Source organism: Bos javanicus, chromosome 8, assembly GCF_032452875.1.
Source record: "Bos javanicus breed banteng chromosome 8, ARS-OSU_banteng_1.0, whole genome shotgun sequence".
Classification (NCBI taxonomy): domain Eukaryota; kingdom Metazoa; phylum Chordata; class Mammalia; order Artiodactyla; family Bovidae; genus Bos; species Bos javanicus.
In genome coordinates, this window is record NC_083875.1 from 101,791,062 (window position 1) to 101,808,003 (window position 16,942).

General features: G+C 38.1%; 1 protein-coding gene and 1 long non-coding RNA gene across 2 annotated transcripts in view; one reads left to right on the forward strand and one right to left on the reverse strand.

Moving 5' to 3' along the window:
• SHOC1 (shortage in chiasmata 1) overlaps positions 1 to 13,017 on the reverse strand; it is an 82,413-nt gene extending 69,396 nt beyond the window's left edge. The window contains 3 exon segments of the mRNA XM_061426487.1: positions 4,808 to 4,895; positions 10,383 to 10,506; positions 12,916 to 13,017. Coding sequence (XP_061282471.1) covers positions 4,808 to 4,895; positions 10,383 to 10,506; positions 12,916 to 12,960 — 257 coding nt within the window. The 5' untranslated portion in view covers positions 12,961 to 13,017.
• Positions 1 to 16,942, forward strand: part of LOC133253159 (uncharacterized) — a 101,607-nt gene that overhangs the window by 65,505 nt on the left and 19,160 nt on the right. The window lies entirely within an intron of this gene.

Here is a 16,942-nt window from a genome sequence, read left to right on the forward strand (position 1 = left end):
AACATTTTCTGCTTGAAAGGATACCATCAAGGGAGTGAAAAGGCAATCCACAGGAGAAAATATTAGCAAATCAAATATCTAATAAGAGACTTGGATCTGGAATACATAAGGAACTCTTAAACCTCAATAATAAAAAGGCATATAACATAATTTAAAAATGGCAAAGAACTTAAATTGTCATTTATCCAAGGAAGATATACTAACAGCCAATAATTAAAGGAAAAGAAGTTCAACATCATTAGCCATCAGGGAAATGAAAATCAAAACTACAGTGACATGCAATGAGCCATTCACTAGGATGGTTATAATTAAAAAGACAGATAACAAGTGTTGGCAGGATATAAATTGTAACGTTCATAAAGAAAGCTGAGTGCCGAAGAATTGATGCTTTTGAACTGTGGTGTTGGAGAAGACTCTTGAGAATCCCTTGGACTGCAAGGAGATCCAACCAGTTCATCCTAAAGGAGATGAGTCCTGGGTGTTCATTGGAAGGACTAATGCTGAAGCTGAAACTCCAATACTTTGGCCACCTCATACGAAGAGTTGACTCATTGGAAAAGATCCTGATGCTGGGAGGGATTGGGGGCAGGAGGAGAAGGGGACGACAGAGGATGAGATGGCTGGATGGCGTCACCGACTCGATGGACATGAGTTTGAGTGAATTCCGGGAGCTAGTGATGGACAGGGAGGCCTGGCATGCTTTGATTCATGGGGTTGCAAAGAGTCGGACATGACTGAGCGACTGAACTGAACTGAGTGGGAATATAAAATGGTACATCTGCATGGAAAAGAAGTATTTACAAAGTTACCATCAGTTCCATAAGATCTAGCAATTTAACTACTGGAGAGATAAAATCCTATATCTGCATAAAAACTTGTCCACAACTGTTTATGGGGCTTCCCTGGTGACTCAGACAGTAAAGAATCTGCTTGCAAAGCTATGGTTTTTCCAGTAATCATGTACGGATGAGAGTTGGACCATAAAGAAGGCTGAGCGCCAAAGAAGTGATGCTTTTGAATTGTGGTGCTGGAGAAGATTTTTGAGAGCTTATTGGACAGGAAGGAGATTGTCAATCCTAAAGGAAATCAACTCTGAATATTCATTGAAAAGGCTGATGCTGAAGCTGAAGCTCCAATATTTTGGCCACCTAATGCAAAGAGCCAACTCACTGGAAAAGACCCTGATGCTGGGAAAGAGTGAGAGCAAGAGAAGGAAGCAACAGAGGATGAGATGATTGGATGGCATCACAGACTCAGTAGACATGAGTTTGAGCAAACTCTGGGAGATAGTGAAGGACAGGAAAGCCTGGCATGTTGCAGTTCACGGGGTTGCAGAGTTGGACATACTTACCAAAAAACAACAATTGTTTATAGCAGCATTACTCATAAGAGCCAAAAAGTGGAAACAAATGTCCATCGACTGATGAATGGATAAATAAAATGTGGTATATTCATACAATGGAGTGCTACAAAATAAAAAAGTGTTAGTCACTCAGTCATGTCTCTTTGAAACCCCATAGACTGTAGCCCTCCAGGCTCCTTTGTTCATGGAATTCTCCAAGTAAGAATACTGAAGTGGATAGCCATTTCTTTCTCCAGGGGATCTTCCTGACCCAGGGATGAATCTTAAAAACATTATGCCAAGTAAAAGAGGCTGGTCACAAAGGATTACATATATATGTGTGATATTGTGATTTATAATAAGAGATATATGTTTGGTCTTCATATCCATTTCTTGCACAAAGCTCTTAAGGTCATTGGACTTTCTTAAGTGCTAAAGTTGACTTTTGTTATGTTAATACGGTAACTTTTGGGGAGCACGTAAGGCTGGTGATTGGTTGCCAGGAGAACCAACCATGTGATTAGAAGATTGCATCTTTCAGTTCCACTCCTCTGACCTCCAGGAAGGGGAGAGGGACTGGAAGTTGAATCAACTGCCAGTAACCAACCATGTAATCAATCCTGCCCATGTAATGAAGCCTTCGTAAAAACACAGAAGGACTGGGTTAAGAAAACGTCCAGGTTGGTGAACATATGGAGGTTCTGGGAAAGTAGGGTGATGGGAGAGAACACAGAAGTTCCATGACCTTTCCCCATATCTTGCCCTATCTGTCTCTTCCGTCTGACTGTTTCTGAATTATACCCTTCTATAGTAAACCAGTAATTCAGTAAGTAAAATATTCCTGTGAATTCTATAAGTCTAGAATTCACAGTTGCTGGAGTCTATGAATCCAGCAAGTTGATTGAACACAAAGAGGGGGTTGTTGGAATCTCTGATCTATAGCTGGTCAGTCAGAAGCACAGGTGATAACCTTGCAAATGGCCTCTGAAGTGTAGGGTGCAGGGGCAGTTTCATAGGACTAAACTCTTAACCTATGAGATCTTAATTTCCATTAGATAACAAAGCTCCTGAATTTAAAATTAAATTTCAATTTGGGAAAGCCTGCTAAACCTTCTGCTCAGTTTTGCTCTGAACCAAAAACTGCTCTAAAAAATAAAGTTCATTAAAAGTTAAATTTTTGCTTCATGAGACAAACTTGAAACTAATGATGGCTAACACACACACAAGGATGGTGGAAGGTCATGGCTAGTAAGGTGGTTTCACAATTCATGAGGGATTGAGACTCCTTTTGTTCGACTCTGCCATTCCTAGACTTAGTCCTTGTCATGTATACTCCAAGGTGGTTACTGCAGCCAACATCTGCATTCTAACATCAGGATGGAGAAAATGTGAAGGAGAAAAACACGCTGCTTTCTTTTAAGCCATTCTCCAGAAACTGCGTAAGTCCCTTTTGCTTATATGCTTTGGGAAGAGCTTAGTCATATGGCTATTTGGCTATAGGGAGGCAGAGAAATGTGGATTTTATCCTAGGTGGTGCCACAGATTCCATCTTCTTTGCCACGGGTTCTATCTTGAAGGTACTATAAAATGAATGGAGGGTCAGACATGACAGGGCACCCATTCCTTCAGGGCCTCAAATTTCTCTCATACAAGAATCTTTTGTGTGTGCCAAAGTAGCCTGATCATTACTTATTGCACGTTCTTGCCTCTGTATCTTCAGATGTACTGTTTCCTTTGAAATGCTTTCTTTCAAGTTAGTTTCTCCTTTGTCCAACACAAGCTCAATTCCCACTTCTTTATGAAGTTGATCTCTCCTGCTTATAAATGCACAGCTCTACCAATCTAACTCATAGGGAGAAGAGAGATTTTAGAGATTATCTTGTGTCTTGTGACTCAAACTAGGTTCTTGGACCAGTAGCATCAGCACACTTAGGAGCGTATTAGACATGTAGAATCTCAGGCCCCAACACAGACCGACTGAATCAGAATCTTCATTTTTAACAGGATCCTCAGATGATTCATATGTAAATTAAAGCTTGAGAAGCACTGACCCCTTCATCTTTATACTGAACCAGAAAGTGAGGGTCAGGGAGTTCCCTGGTGGTCTAGCAGTTAAGAATCCACCTGCCAGTGCAGGCGACTTAGGTTCCATCCCTGGTCCATGAAGATTCCACGTGCCACAGAGCAACTAAGCCTATGTGCCACACTACTGAGCCAAGGCTCTAGAACCTGTGCTTTGCAAGAAGAAAAGTCACGGTAAGGAGAAGCCCAAGAAACTCAACAAAGAGTGGCACCTGCTCTCAGTAACTAGAGAATGCTTACTGGTAACAAAGACCCAGTACAGCCAAAAATAAATAAAAAGTGAGGGTCAGAGAGAGAAAATGGCTCATTGACTAGTTAGTACTTAACTTTTCAAATGAAGAGTTACAATCCACATCTTTTAGTTTGTACTGCAAAGCTCTTTCCACTACACCTTTTTGCATCTTCCCTGCTCTAGAGTATAGTCCTGTGATAGATACTTTGCATTGACCTTATACCTTGTGATAGACCTTTTGAGGGTCATTTTATATTATCATTTAGTTCTTAACATTGTCAATTTTTTCTGTTCATATATTATCTTCCTAATCTGATTTTAAATTCCTAGATGACAGAAATAGTATATTGGGCTTCTCTTAGTGCCTAGACACATTTAAGTTGGTCATTTGTTTCTTTCAAATGTAACTAAGGAAAACAAATTACTAAAACCCTTTGGGTCTGATCAGAACTCTTTGCATGAAGTGATGCAACAGAGTAAATTATTTACATTTGCACTAAAATCTCTATTTTGTGTCTACCTGAACAACATAGAATGGGTTAGATGTTCTTCCTCATATTATGCTCTGCGTACCTATCTCTGTCATTGTACCTCCCACATTCTATTGTATTATTTATTTATAAATTTCTTATTCTCTATTTTCTTACGTTCTTTGAGAGTAGAGACTGTATCTAATTTTTTTTATCCTGTATCCAGTACACAACATGGTATCTGATAAATATTTGATGAATGACTAGACTACTAATAAATAACATTTTGACAAAGTATGTTAGAAAATAGCCTTAAGTCTGCATTTATACTACAAGGATAAAAAGACTGATTTTAATATAAAGGATTTTCTATAGATACTTTCTACCAAAATTTCACTTACTGTTAAAAGCATAATAGCATCTTGGTTTTATTTCTGTCTCTTGCAAAACAAATGCACAGAAAACTGTTAATATGTGATAAATGAGGGAAAGGTTAAAAAAAGAGGTTGTAAATAACTTTGATTAAACTCTTCTTTGTGGTTCAGACTAGGACTTGTTTTTTGGATAAAAGAAGAAAACCTGTGAGGATACAAATGAAAGGATCTTTTCTCTTAGATAACTGAGGAACTTACTATTCATCTTCTAGATGTAAAGGGGAAATTTGGGGTTAAGGACACATACTTCTCAAGGAAATCGTCCACAGTGAGACTTGCTTTCCATTGATCCAAGACTGAGATATCTGTCTCTCCCCAAATTGAAACAGCTGAAACTAGAAAGGAGAATGGTAAACATTAGTTTCTGGAATTTTCTTTTATACAACACAGGGAAGCCAAACATTCACCTTTTACATTATGGTATTATCTTTATTTGTTCACAAATGTAATTTTTTCAAAGTTATCAGTTCAGTTCAGTTGCTCTGTCATGTCTGACTTTATGTGGCCCCATGGACTGCAGCACACCAGGCCTCCCTGTCCATCATCAACTCCCAGAGTGTGCTCAAACTCAAGTCCATCGAGCTGGTGATGCCATCCAACCATCTCATCCTCTGTCATCCCCTTCTCCTCTTGCCTTCAATCTTTCCCAGCATCAGGGTCTTTTCAAATGAGTCAGTTCTTTGCATCAGGTGGCCAAAGTATTAGAGCTTCAGCTTCAGTATCAGTTCTTCCAATGAATATTCAGGACTGATTTTCTTTAGGATGGACTGGTTGGATCTCCTTGCAGTCCAAGGGACTCTCAAGAGTCTTCTCCAACACCACAGTTCAAAAGCATCAATTCTTTGGCACTCAGCTTTCTTTATGGTCCAACTCTCACATCCATACATGACCACGGAAAAACCATAGCTTTGACCTGATGGACCATTGTCAGCAAAGCAATGTCTCTGCTGTTTAATATGCTGTCTAGGTTTGTCTTAGCTTTCTTCCAAGGAGCAAGCATCTTTTGATTTCATGGCTGCAGTCACCATCTGCAGTGATTTTGGAGCCCAAGAAAGTAAAGTCTGTCACTATTTCCATTGTTTCCCCATCTATTTGCCATGAAATGATGGGACCAGATACCATGATCTTCCTTTTTTGAATGTTGAGTTTTAAGCCAGCTTTTTCACTCTCCTCTTTCACTTTCATCAATAAGCTCTTTAATTCTTCTTCACTTTCTGCCATAAAGATGGTGTCATCTGCATATCTGAGGTTATTGATATTTCTCCCAGCAATCTTGATTCCAGCTTGTGCTTCATTCAACCCAGCATTTCACATAATGTACTTTGCATATAAGTTAAATAAACAGGATGACAATATACAGCCTTGACATACTCATTTCCCAATATGGAACCAGTCTGTTGTTGCATGTCCAGTTCTAATTGTTGCTTCTTCACCTGCATACAGATTTCTCAGAAGGCAGGTAAAGTGGTCTGTTATTCCCTTCTCTTTAAGAATTTTCCACAGTTTGTTGTGATCCACACAGTCAAAGGCTTTGGCATAGTCAATAAAGCAGAAGTAGATGTTTTTCTGAAACTCTCTTGCTTTTGCAATGATCCAACGAATGTTTGCAATTTGATCCCTGGTTCCTCTGCCCTTTCTACATCCAGCTTGAACATCTGGAAGTTCATGGTTCACATATTGCTAAAGCCTGGCTTGGAGAATTTTGAACAATTACTTTGCTAGAGTGTGAGATGAATGCAATTGTGTGGTAGTTGGAACATTCTTTGGCATTTCCTTTCTTTGGGATTGGAATAAAAACTGACATTTTCCAGTCCTGTGGCCACTGCTGAGTTTTCCAAATTTGCTGGCACATTGAGTGCAGCACTTTCACAGCATCATCATTTAGGTTTGAAATAGCTCAACTGGAATTCCATCACCTCCACTAGCTTTGCTTGTAGTGATGCTTCCTAAGGCCCACTTGACTTTTCACTCCAGGATGTCTGGCTGTAGGTAGGTGATCACAGCATCATGATTATCTGGGTCGGTAAGATATTTTTGTATAGTTCTTCTGTGTATTCTTGTCATCTCTTCTTAATAGCTGTATATAGTCAGCAAAAACAAGACAGGGAACTGACTATGGCTCAGATCATGAACTCCTTATTGCAAAATTCAGACTTGAATTGAAGAAAGTAGGGAAAACCACTAGACCATTCAGGTATGACCTAAATCAAACCCCTTACAATTATACAGTGGAAGTGACAAATAGATTCAAGGGATTAGATTTGATAGACAGAGTCAAAGTGCCGGAAGAACTATGGACGGAGGTTTGTGACATTGTACGGAAGGCAGTGATCAAGACCAGTCCCAAGAAAAAGAAATGCAAAAAGGCAAAATGATTGTCTTGAGGAGGCCTTACAAAGAGCTGAGAAAAGAACAGAAGCTAAAGACAAAGAAGAAAAGGAAAGATATACCCATCTGAATGCAGAGTTCCAAAGAATAGCAAGGAGAGATAAGAAAGCCTTCTTCAGTGATCAATGCAAAGAAATAGAGGAAAACAACAGAATGGGAAAGACTAGAGATTAATTCAAAGTTATACCAGATTCCAAATACTTAAATAATCATTCAGATTTTTATAGCCCCCACCAAAAAAAAACACAAAAAAACAACCAAACAACCCTGTCAATCATGGAACAATATTACCTGAACATAGTATCTTCATTTTTATAGCCTTTCTTTTGCTTATACAGCACTACCATCCCAGACAATCCTGTTCCACAGCTCATGTGACTCCTCATAAAACCAGCTCACTTTGATACACTCCCCTTGAAGGGCCATAATATTGTCAGTAGCACACACTTCAGTACTTAATCATATACAGTCATATTTTAAATTTTTATGTGTATTATAGCTTGTCTCCCAAAATATACCCTCAGTTCCTTAAGGAGAGGGACCATGTCAGATGCTTGTATCAGCAAAAGCAACTCAGTGAAGAGGCAAAGGACTTGTATTCTACCTAAGCGTTGGTTCTTACTAGTTTTGTTACCTTGAACAAATCACTGAACATTTGAGTCTGTGCTTCACTGAAAAATATAAAAGTTTAGTGGTTAAGAATACAGGTCTGAAAAAAAATAAAAGAATACAGGTCTGGAATCACCCTAACTAGATTTTAATACATACACTGCTACTTACTAACTGTATGATCTTGTGTAAATCTCTTAACCTCTTTCTAACTCAGTTTCTTTATCTGCAAATTAGGAATAATAATGACGTTTTCATAGTGTTGTAAAGATTAAATGTGCTAAGACATGTAAATTGTTTAGAATGGTGCCTGATATGGTATAACTGCCCAATAAATCTTGGCTGTTATTATGATTTTTAAAAAGAAGAAAAGGAAAAGAAATAAGAGAAATAATTAATCATTTTCCCTTCTGTACTTTAAGAGAAGCAGTTTGATGAAAACTACTACTCTTGATGAGGTTCCCAGGTGGTGCTGGTGGTAAAAATCTGCCCACTGTTGAAGGAGACATAAGAGATGCGAGTTCGGTCCCTGGGTCAGGAAGATCCCTTGGAGAGGGCATGGCAACCCACTCCAGTATTCTTATCTGGAAAATTCCATGGACAGAAGAGCCAGGCAGGCTACAGTATATAGGATTGCAAAGAGTCAGACACGACCGAAGCAACTTAGCACGCACCCAAGCACGCCCTACTGGTGATCTTGTTTCCAACCTGATCGAGACCTTCGGTCCACTGACCCTATCATTTTTACAATATTCATCCGCCCTCATATCCTCATTTCCTTTCTTGTACAGTTTAGTTTCCACAGCCTCATAATCACTCTCTTACAAAGAGTCAAGTCCCTTGCCTCTCTTTCCCTTATACCAACTTAGAAAACCCCTAGTCTTCACTTTGTATAGGTACACTAAAAGTGAAAATGTTAGTCGTTCTGTCGTGTCTGGCTCTTTGTGACCCCATGGAGGGTAGCCCGCCAGGCTGTCCATTAAATTCTCTAGGCAAGAATACTGGAGTGGGTGGCCATTCCCTTCTCCAGGGGGTCTTCCCAACACAGGGATCCAACCTGGGTCTCCTGCATTGCAGAAGGATTCTTTACCATCTGCTCCACCAGGAACTCATAGGCATAGATGTACACTAGAACAATTAAAGGTTATTTGGAAAAAAAATTCACCCAGCCATTCTGAATGAGCTCACTTCAAATTATGACCATAAATTTTACATGGGCATCCAACTTTGACAGATGATAATAGTAATTCATCTTAATATCCTTTTACTAAAAAGGATTTCCTCATTCTTCAAGACATTTGACACCTCCCTTCAAATTTTTGATACTCATCCCCCTACCCGCTGTCAGAAAATTAATATAAATAGAGAAGAAAAACCCTCATCTTCCACCACCAATTCTAACATCTAACTGGCATCAGTTCAGTTCAGTTCAGTCGCTCAGTCATGTCCGACTCTTTGCGACCCCATGAATCACAGCACGCCAGGCCTCCCTGTCTGTCACCAACTCCCGGAGTTCACCCAGACTCACGTCCATTGAGTCAGTGATGCCATCCAGCCATCTCATCCTCTGTCGTCCCCTTCTCCTCCTGCCCCCAATCCCTCCCAGCATCAGAGTCTTTTCCAATGAGTCAACTCTTCGCATGAGGTGGCCAAAGTACTGGAGTTTCAGCTTTAGCATCATTCCCTCCAAAGAAATCCCAGGGCTGATCTCCTTCAGAATGGACTGGTTGGATCTCCTTACAGTCCAAGGGACTCTCAAGAGTCTTTTCCAACACCACAGTTCAAAGGCATCAATTCTTCAGCGCTCAGCCTTCTTCACAGTCCAACTCTCACATCCGTACATGACCACTGGAAAAACCATAGCCTTGACTAGACGGACTTTTGTTGGCAAAGTAATGTCTCTGCTTTTGAATATGCTAACTGGCATAAGTACCTACAAACTTTGCCTTCCTCTCTATCGCAGTAGAGGAACCATCCTGGCTTCTAACACCAACTCCTCCAATTGTGCTCTTGGTTCTATTCTCTTTTACTGAGTTATCTTTTTTCTTTCCTGCATCATCATTTTCTCTCTTTTTACCAAGATTATTTCCTTTGGCAAACAAACATTTCATAGTCTCTTTCCTTATCATTCATATATATATTTTTAATGTCACATCTTAAAAAAAATTCTCTTTAACTCATTTCTCCCTTCAGCTAGTGCACCTCCATTTTTCTATGTACTGTCATAGCAAAAATCTTCAAAAGAGCTCACTATGTCCACCATCTCACATCCCACTGGGCATTCTCTTCTCAAAATACTCTGATCAGGTTTTCATACATAATATTCCAGGGAAACCACTTCTATCGAGGTTATCGATCTACATTTAATTAAGCTAATGGTCAATTCTATTCTCATCTTACTTGACACTTTCCAAAGCAAAAGATGATACTTAGTACATATTCATTTAAAAAATAGTTTTATAGTCAGTGTATCGTTACAACTTAGAGTAGCCTTCATACAGTTGGGAAAGATCCTACTGTAATACAAATAGTAGAATGTCAGAATATTTTAAGACTTCATTATTTACATATCTTTTGTTTTATTAATATCTAGTATAAGCTTTCCAATTCCTTACTCTGTCACCTAAACTCTGTCACGTAAAAATATTAACTTTGTCACCTAAATACTTTGTCACATAAAAATATTAATTTATAAACTTCTTGGAAGTCTGATATGAATATATTTTTATATAATGAGAAAACAGTGAATTTTCTTAATAATTTATTATGCTAAACTCTGAAATACTTTTAAAAATAAATTTTTAAAAAATACAAATAAAATATACCTCTTGTCCATGGCCTCCTAAACTTATTATCAATAACATTTGCAGGATAATTGTCATCTTGATATAAACATGAAGGGATCCGAAGCAATAAAGTATTTTTCCACAACTTCTTTCTAACTACACTCTGTGTAAGAAAGATTATGAAATCTTTTAGTATATATTGAATTTAAAATATTTATCTGTCATATTCCAGAATATTAAAATTCTCTATTGTTTCAAATTTATATTATTTTCATTTAAAGGTAATACATGTTCACTATAAAATATCTAACACATAACCACATAACTGAAAAAGTCATGGTCCCTGCTGCTGCTGCTGCTGCTAAGTCACTTCAGTCGTGTCCGACTCTGTGCGACCCCATAGACGGCAGCCCACCAGGCTCCCCTATCCCTGGGATTCTCCAGGCAAGAACACTGGAGTGGGTTGCCATTTCCTTCTCCAATGCATGAAAGTGAAAAGTGAAAGTGAAGTCACTCAGTCGTGTCCGACTCTTAGCGACCCCTTGGACTGCAGCCTACCAGGCTCCTCTGTCCATGGGATTTTCCAGGCAAGAGTACTGGAGTGGGGTGCCATTGCCTTCTCCGCATGGTCCCTAGTGATATCAATAAGTCTGGTATATTTTCCTACATACTTCATTTTCTAGATTAGGCTAAATTGTCTATGTGTGTTTGATTAAAAAAAATGGGATCATATCATTTATACACCATTTAGCAAAGTGCTGTGTTTCACTTTTAATATAATATGGCTATCTTTTGTTTTCTACATCTTTGCACTGTTTCACTTGTGACATCCAGCAAACATGTTACTAAATTTTAAAAAATCTAATAATTAAAATTTAAAAGGATGTTAAATCAGTTAAGTAAGCATGTAAATAAAAATTCTCTGCGCTTGGTTCTGCCTTTACTTTCCAGCTTTATTTCCCACTACTCTTTAATACTAAGTGTAGTCTTTAAATAGAGCAATCACTACCCTCTTAACATTTAGTGGTCACTTCCTCATCAACAAGATGCCTCTGAAAAATGCCCTGCTACTCTTCTCTAGCTGTCAAAATTCTATTCACCTTTCAAGGCTCATCTTAAGCAAATTTCCTCAGTGACTCCCAACCTGTCACAGAATTCATTATCTATGTATTTGGACAAATGATAGTTTCTTTCATTATTTCCCAAGAGTTTTATGTTTGCTGAAGGCTTAATAACATATTAAATAAGAGGCCCTCATTATCTAAGAATAAATAGTATAAAGAAAAGATGAGTTAAGTAATTCATAAAAAATGAGGACAAAAGTTTCATAGTCAAAAGTCAAAGGTTCATAGTCAAATGGAATATTACCTAAAAAACAAAATAAAGTCATAAAAATTAAAATTTATTTTAATTAAATTTTGTTTGTATTTAGCTTATAACTACTTTGTGATAATTTCCCTCAAAACTGCATTATACGATGATATGCGTGATACTAGTCATTACTTCACCTGTGATCATAAAGAAGATATTTCTAGAAAATATTTGAGGATTTAATTAAAATTTCCCAAGGCATCTCTGACTCCTTGGATATTCAAACCTTTCTCTTTGTCTTACCTGTTATCTGATCTAATTTTGTCATATTTTCATCTGATAATAGCTTTACCTGTTATTTGAGTGATTCTTCAACACTGTTTTCACGAACTTTACAAAACCCTGTATCTTTTGCAAGATTTGCCATTGATTAGTATATTTGTACTGTATCATGGGGGTGTGGTACACCAGTGGGAAACTAAGATATCATGGGCAAGGATAAAAGTCTGAGGAAGTTTGAGTATAGACTAATTTTTCAAGTGGATAATACATTCATAAATATATCTGTGTAACAATGACCTCTGATTCCCTACCACATATGTGGTACATATGCCTCCCTTGCAATGATACATTTGCCTCCCTGTTATGATGGAATAATAAGATGGTAAGACCTATGAACTGGTGTGTGACAATTATTCTAATTAGTTTCTTAACAATGTACCTGGTTTGAATTTTAGCTTTGTACAAGGTATTTAACTTCTCTAGACATCATTTTTCTAACCTGTAAAACTGTAAAACCTGTGTAATAATAGTATCTTCCTCATGGAGTAGTTATGATCATCAAAATGACATAATCCATCAAAAGAGTAAGTGATCAAATGATGTAATTAATCAAAATAGTAAGGGACTAATAAATACTGTTACAGTCATTTCATCATAGAGATAACTTGAATTGTTTTTTCCCCATTCCTGCTGAGAAAAATCACTCAAGGTCATCCATAAAAGCAGCCCAAACTTGCTAACAGTTTCCACTTTTTTCCCATTGACAGCCTCAATTTCACATTAAATTGGCAACAATTTCCTCCCCAAATAGTTTTTTTAAGGTATATTAAAACTGGAAAGTAGTTTTTAGTGCATTTCAAAGTAAGACTAAGGATTACTCTAAGGGCTACTAAAAAGTGATCATAATATATAGTGCATGTAGATAACACTTTCATATCATAATTCTTAGTAATCAGGTCATGATCTAATAACACTCTACCTCATTCAAATAATCTATTGCACAATATTTGAATGCTGGAAACATATCTTCTTTCTTTGGAAGCAGTAGAAATTTCACATCTGGAAATATAAAAATTAAAAATAAATATTTGGTAGAATAGCAAAGCTAGGAGCAGAAAACCATTCTTAGTCACAAAACATTGGCTCATTCATTTTTTAAAAAGGCTTTGAATGATAAAAATTTAACTATGAAAATAACATTACTATGATTTAAATCTAATATGAAAATAATATATACATTGGTATAAAATTATTCATATATTTTTCATATTATTTTATCCATACAATCCTAGTTGGTGGATTGAAATATATTTAATACCATCATTTTGTTGCAAAAGAGGCTGAGGTTCACAAGACTAATAGAGTGGTTTTCTCATGATAATCATATTTCTTAAGTGAACCAAGGGCAAAACTGTGCTGAAGCAGTGGAGCAGAATTTGGAAAATTCCACTCTCTAAGAAAATATAAAGTGAAATCATTCAGTTGTGTCCAACTCTTTGTGACCCCATGGACTGTAGCCTACCAGGCTCTCATCTCATCCATGGGATTTTCCAGGCAAGAATACTGGAGTGGGTTGCCATTTCCTTTTTCAGGGGATCTTCCCGACCCAGGGATCGACCCCAGGTCTCCCGCATTGTAGGCAGATGCTTTACCATCTGAACCACCAGGGAAGTCCCAAGAAAATAAAAAGCCTTAAGTTAAGTTCCCTTTTAGTTAGTTCATATGGAATAAAGCAACTATAGTATATTATTTTTAGGTCATTGGGTCATTATTAGTAAATCAAAAAATTCACCTAATGAAGTAAAATTTTTTTCTTTTCTTTTCCAGTATGGTTTATCCCAGGATATTGAATATAGTGCTCTGTTCTATATAGTAAGACCTTGTTGTTTATCCATCATATACATAATAGTTTAGGATGGATAAACTATTTAATAGCTTAGAATGGATAAACCAGTTAATAGTTAAACTATTAAACTATCTAATAGTTCGGGATGGATACACCAGTCAATTGTAAAAAAAGGAAATCACTCTTGAATATTCATTGGAAGGACTGATGCTGAAGCTCCAATACTTTGGCCACCTGATGTGAAAAACTGACTCATTTGAAAAGACCCTGATACTGGGAAAGATTGAAGGCGGGAGGAGAAGGGGATGACAGAGGATGAGATGGTTGGATGGCATCACTGACTCGATGGACATGAGTTTGAGCAAGCTCTGGGAGTTGGTAATGGACAGAGAAACCTGGCATGCTACAGTCCATGGGGCCACAAAGAGTTGGACACAACCGAGCGACTGAACTGAATTGATACATAATAGTAATAGTAATAGTACATCCATTAGTCCTAGATAGTCCCAATAAGTAAACTTTTGAAAGCTGAATAAGTCCAAGAAGTTTCAAGAATCAGAAGAATTAGAGCTTAGAAAGTTTACTCTAAGACATAGTCCAGTTTATCAGAAAGTTCTTAGCATTTTGATCAATCATTTAAAATATTGTAGGGAATTGAGATATAAACTAGTTTTCATACACTAGTATTTTGTCAATAAGCTTTCAGTGAATGAAACATATATTTTAATTCAAATGGTCTTGCCTTGGTTTCATTATCATTCTGTTTGATATCTTTTTATCAATATAAAATTATTAATTTAATATAATAAATTATATAATTATAATTATATTATCAATATAATAAATTATCATTATCAATTTGTCTGAGGTTTACCTATTTCCAAATGGTAAAAGTGCTCACCAGGACTCATCTATATTAATTGGTTATAAACTATTCCTATTTTCAGTTATTATCAAGTGAACATCCTTAACTACTTAACTACTGGGTTAAAAACCTAAGAGCACACTTCTTAACAGAGAGTAAAATCATTTCATTTCACTAATGAGTCAGAAGACATTTTGGATATTAGAGTAAGTGCTCCAATGAAAACAAACCCCATAAGCTATCTGAATATTTTAAATATTGTTAGATCCTGATATCAACAAATGTGAGGAATACAGAGTGTCAGGGCCCTCTCTCGCACTTAGCTAAACAATGCCAACATAGCATCTTCTAACTGGTGATTACTTCTCTGGAAATATTTCCAACCATTGTACTTTTGTACCTTTTCCATACACTGTATCACTGATAGCTGAAGCAAATATGGATTCTAGAATTTATACTTCCTGATACTGCACTTTCAGAAAAAATTATCTGATTATGCCTGATACCAGAAAAAGTTAAGAATCACAATTCTACCTAATTTATCCATTCAAGTTATTGTCGGCATTTTTCTTAAATGTTCCTTTCTTAGGAAGCCTATATTCCATCAACTTCAAATTCATCACTCCTATCAACTACCTTAAATAATAATTACTTTTGTATTGAAGCTAACCATTTAAGTCCATGCTAGACACATAGTAATTAAAAAAACCTTTGCCAATTACATTTATAAAATTTCTTTCATCTATCAACTGTGTTTTACTGCATTACAGATATCTGTATCCATCTCATAGTGGTGGGTGGATAGGGAGAGAGAAACTGGCTTACTTCTAAAATCCAAGACAAGGGGGAAAACAAGCAAATCATGGTTAGAGAGAAAGTATTTTAAAAACTCAGAGTTTGAATTGCAGTAATTACTGAAGTAGTTTTCCTTACCTGTTTCTAAAAATTTTATCTCTCCTGTCCTTCCTCCTGTCAAGAGGCCAAAATGAAAATGCTTCCTCCTGTCACTGGGCCAAAATGAAAATACATGCAAATCATTAGGTCAGGGTCTTACGCACAATGTTAGAGAAGTTAGGTTTTTCAACATTTTTTCCACCCAGCTTTACTGAGCAGAATTGACAAGTAACAACTATATATTTATAGTGTACAAATATACAGTGGAATATTATTCTCAAGACTACTTAAGATCACACACTGCTGAGTAATCTCCCACAGCCTCAGGCATCGGGAGACTTCTCCCCTTACTTCCTTGCACAAAGACCACACTTTCACCATGTCAAATGGTAGAGGAGGTAAGGTTCACGTATATTCTCAAGTTGTTTAATTTACTCAGCCTAATTAGGGCTAGAAATCCTATTGGCCTTTCTGTTCCATTCTCATCCTCTGTTCTCGCCCAGTCAGGTTCAGTGGACTCTTGTTCTGGGGTCTTATACCCACAGGGCCACGTGAGCCGGACCTCACAGATCTGTTTTCCAGAGAGCTGCCATACACTAGCCCCATCCAGCTCTTGTCTTCCCCTCAGCTCAAGAATACCTTGCGTAACGCCTCTCTCCAGCTTCTCAGGAAATTGCCTACTACCCGTCTTCGCAAGAGAAAATTCCCGCCCACTGGACACGTGACCTCTGACCTTGGACTCAGTGCTTCCATTGGCTAGCCAAGCCAGGCCACGCCCTACTTCGTCCTGTCATCCTGTCCCTCGGGCAGCGGGGCCTTCTGCAGTCCTGGCCTCACAAGGTGAGGGCCGAAGCAGGGACATGGTTAACGCAGAGGTCCTCACGGGTGAGCAGACTTTCTCCACACACGCTGAACGGTGACAGTGAAGATGGTGGCGGGAACCCCGATGGAGCCTGTGTGAAAAGTTGCGACGACCAAAGTCTGTGATTCTTTGGTGTGGCTGCTCCTGAGGTGGCAGGGCCTGATGAGGACGACGGCAGAAGCGTCCCAGAGGGCAGACTGAGAGGATTTAGCAACCACATTCAGGGAAAGAGGAAAGCAAATGGGAGGAGGCAAACATGACTTTAAACATGCCTGACTAGGTGTTGGTCGTGCCTCAATGGACGAAGAACATTCGGGGAAGGGCAGGAAGATGATGAGTTATAATTGGGAAACGCAAAGTGTATGCCTTGATTCCCGGGTGGCTCAGTGGTAAAGAATCCTCCTCCGATGCAGGAGACACCACGGATTCGATCCCTGGGTCTGCAAGATCCCCTGGAGGAGAGCATGGCAACCCACTCCAGCATTCTTGCCTGGAGAACCCCATGGACAGAGAAGCCTGGCGGGCTACAGTTGCACAGA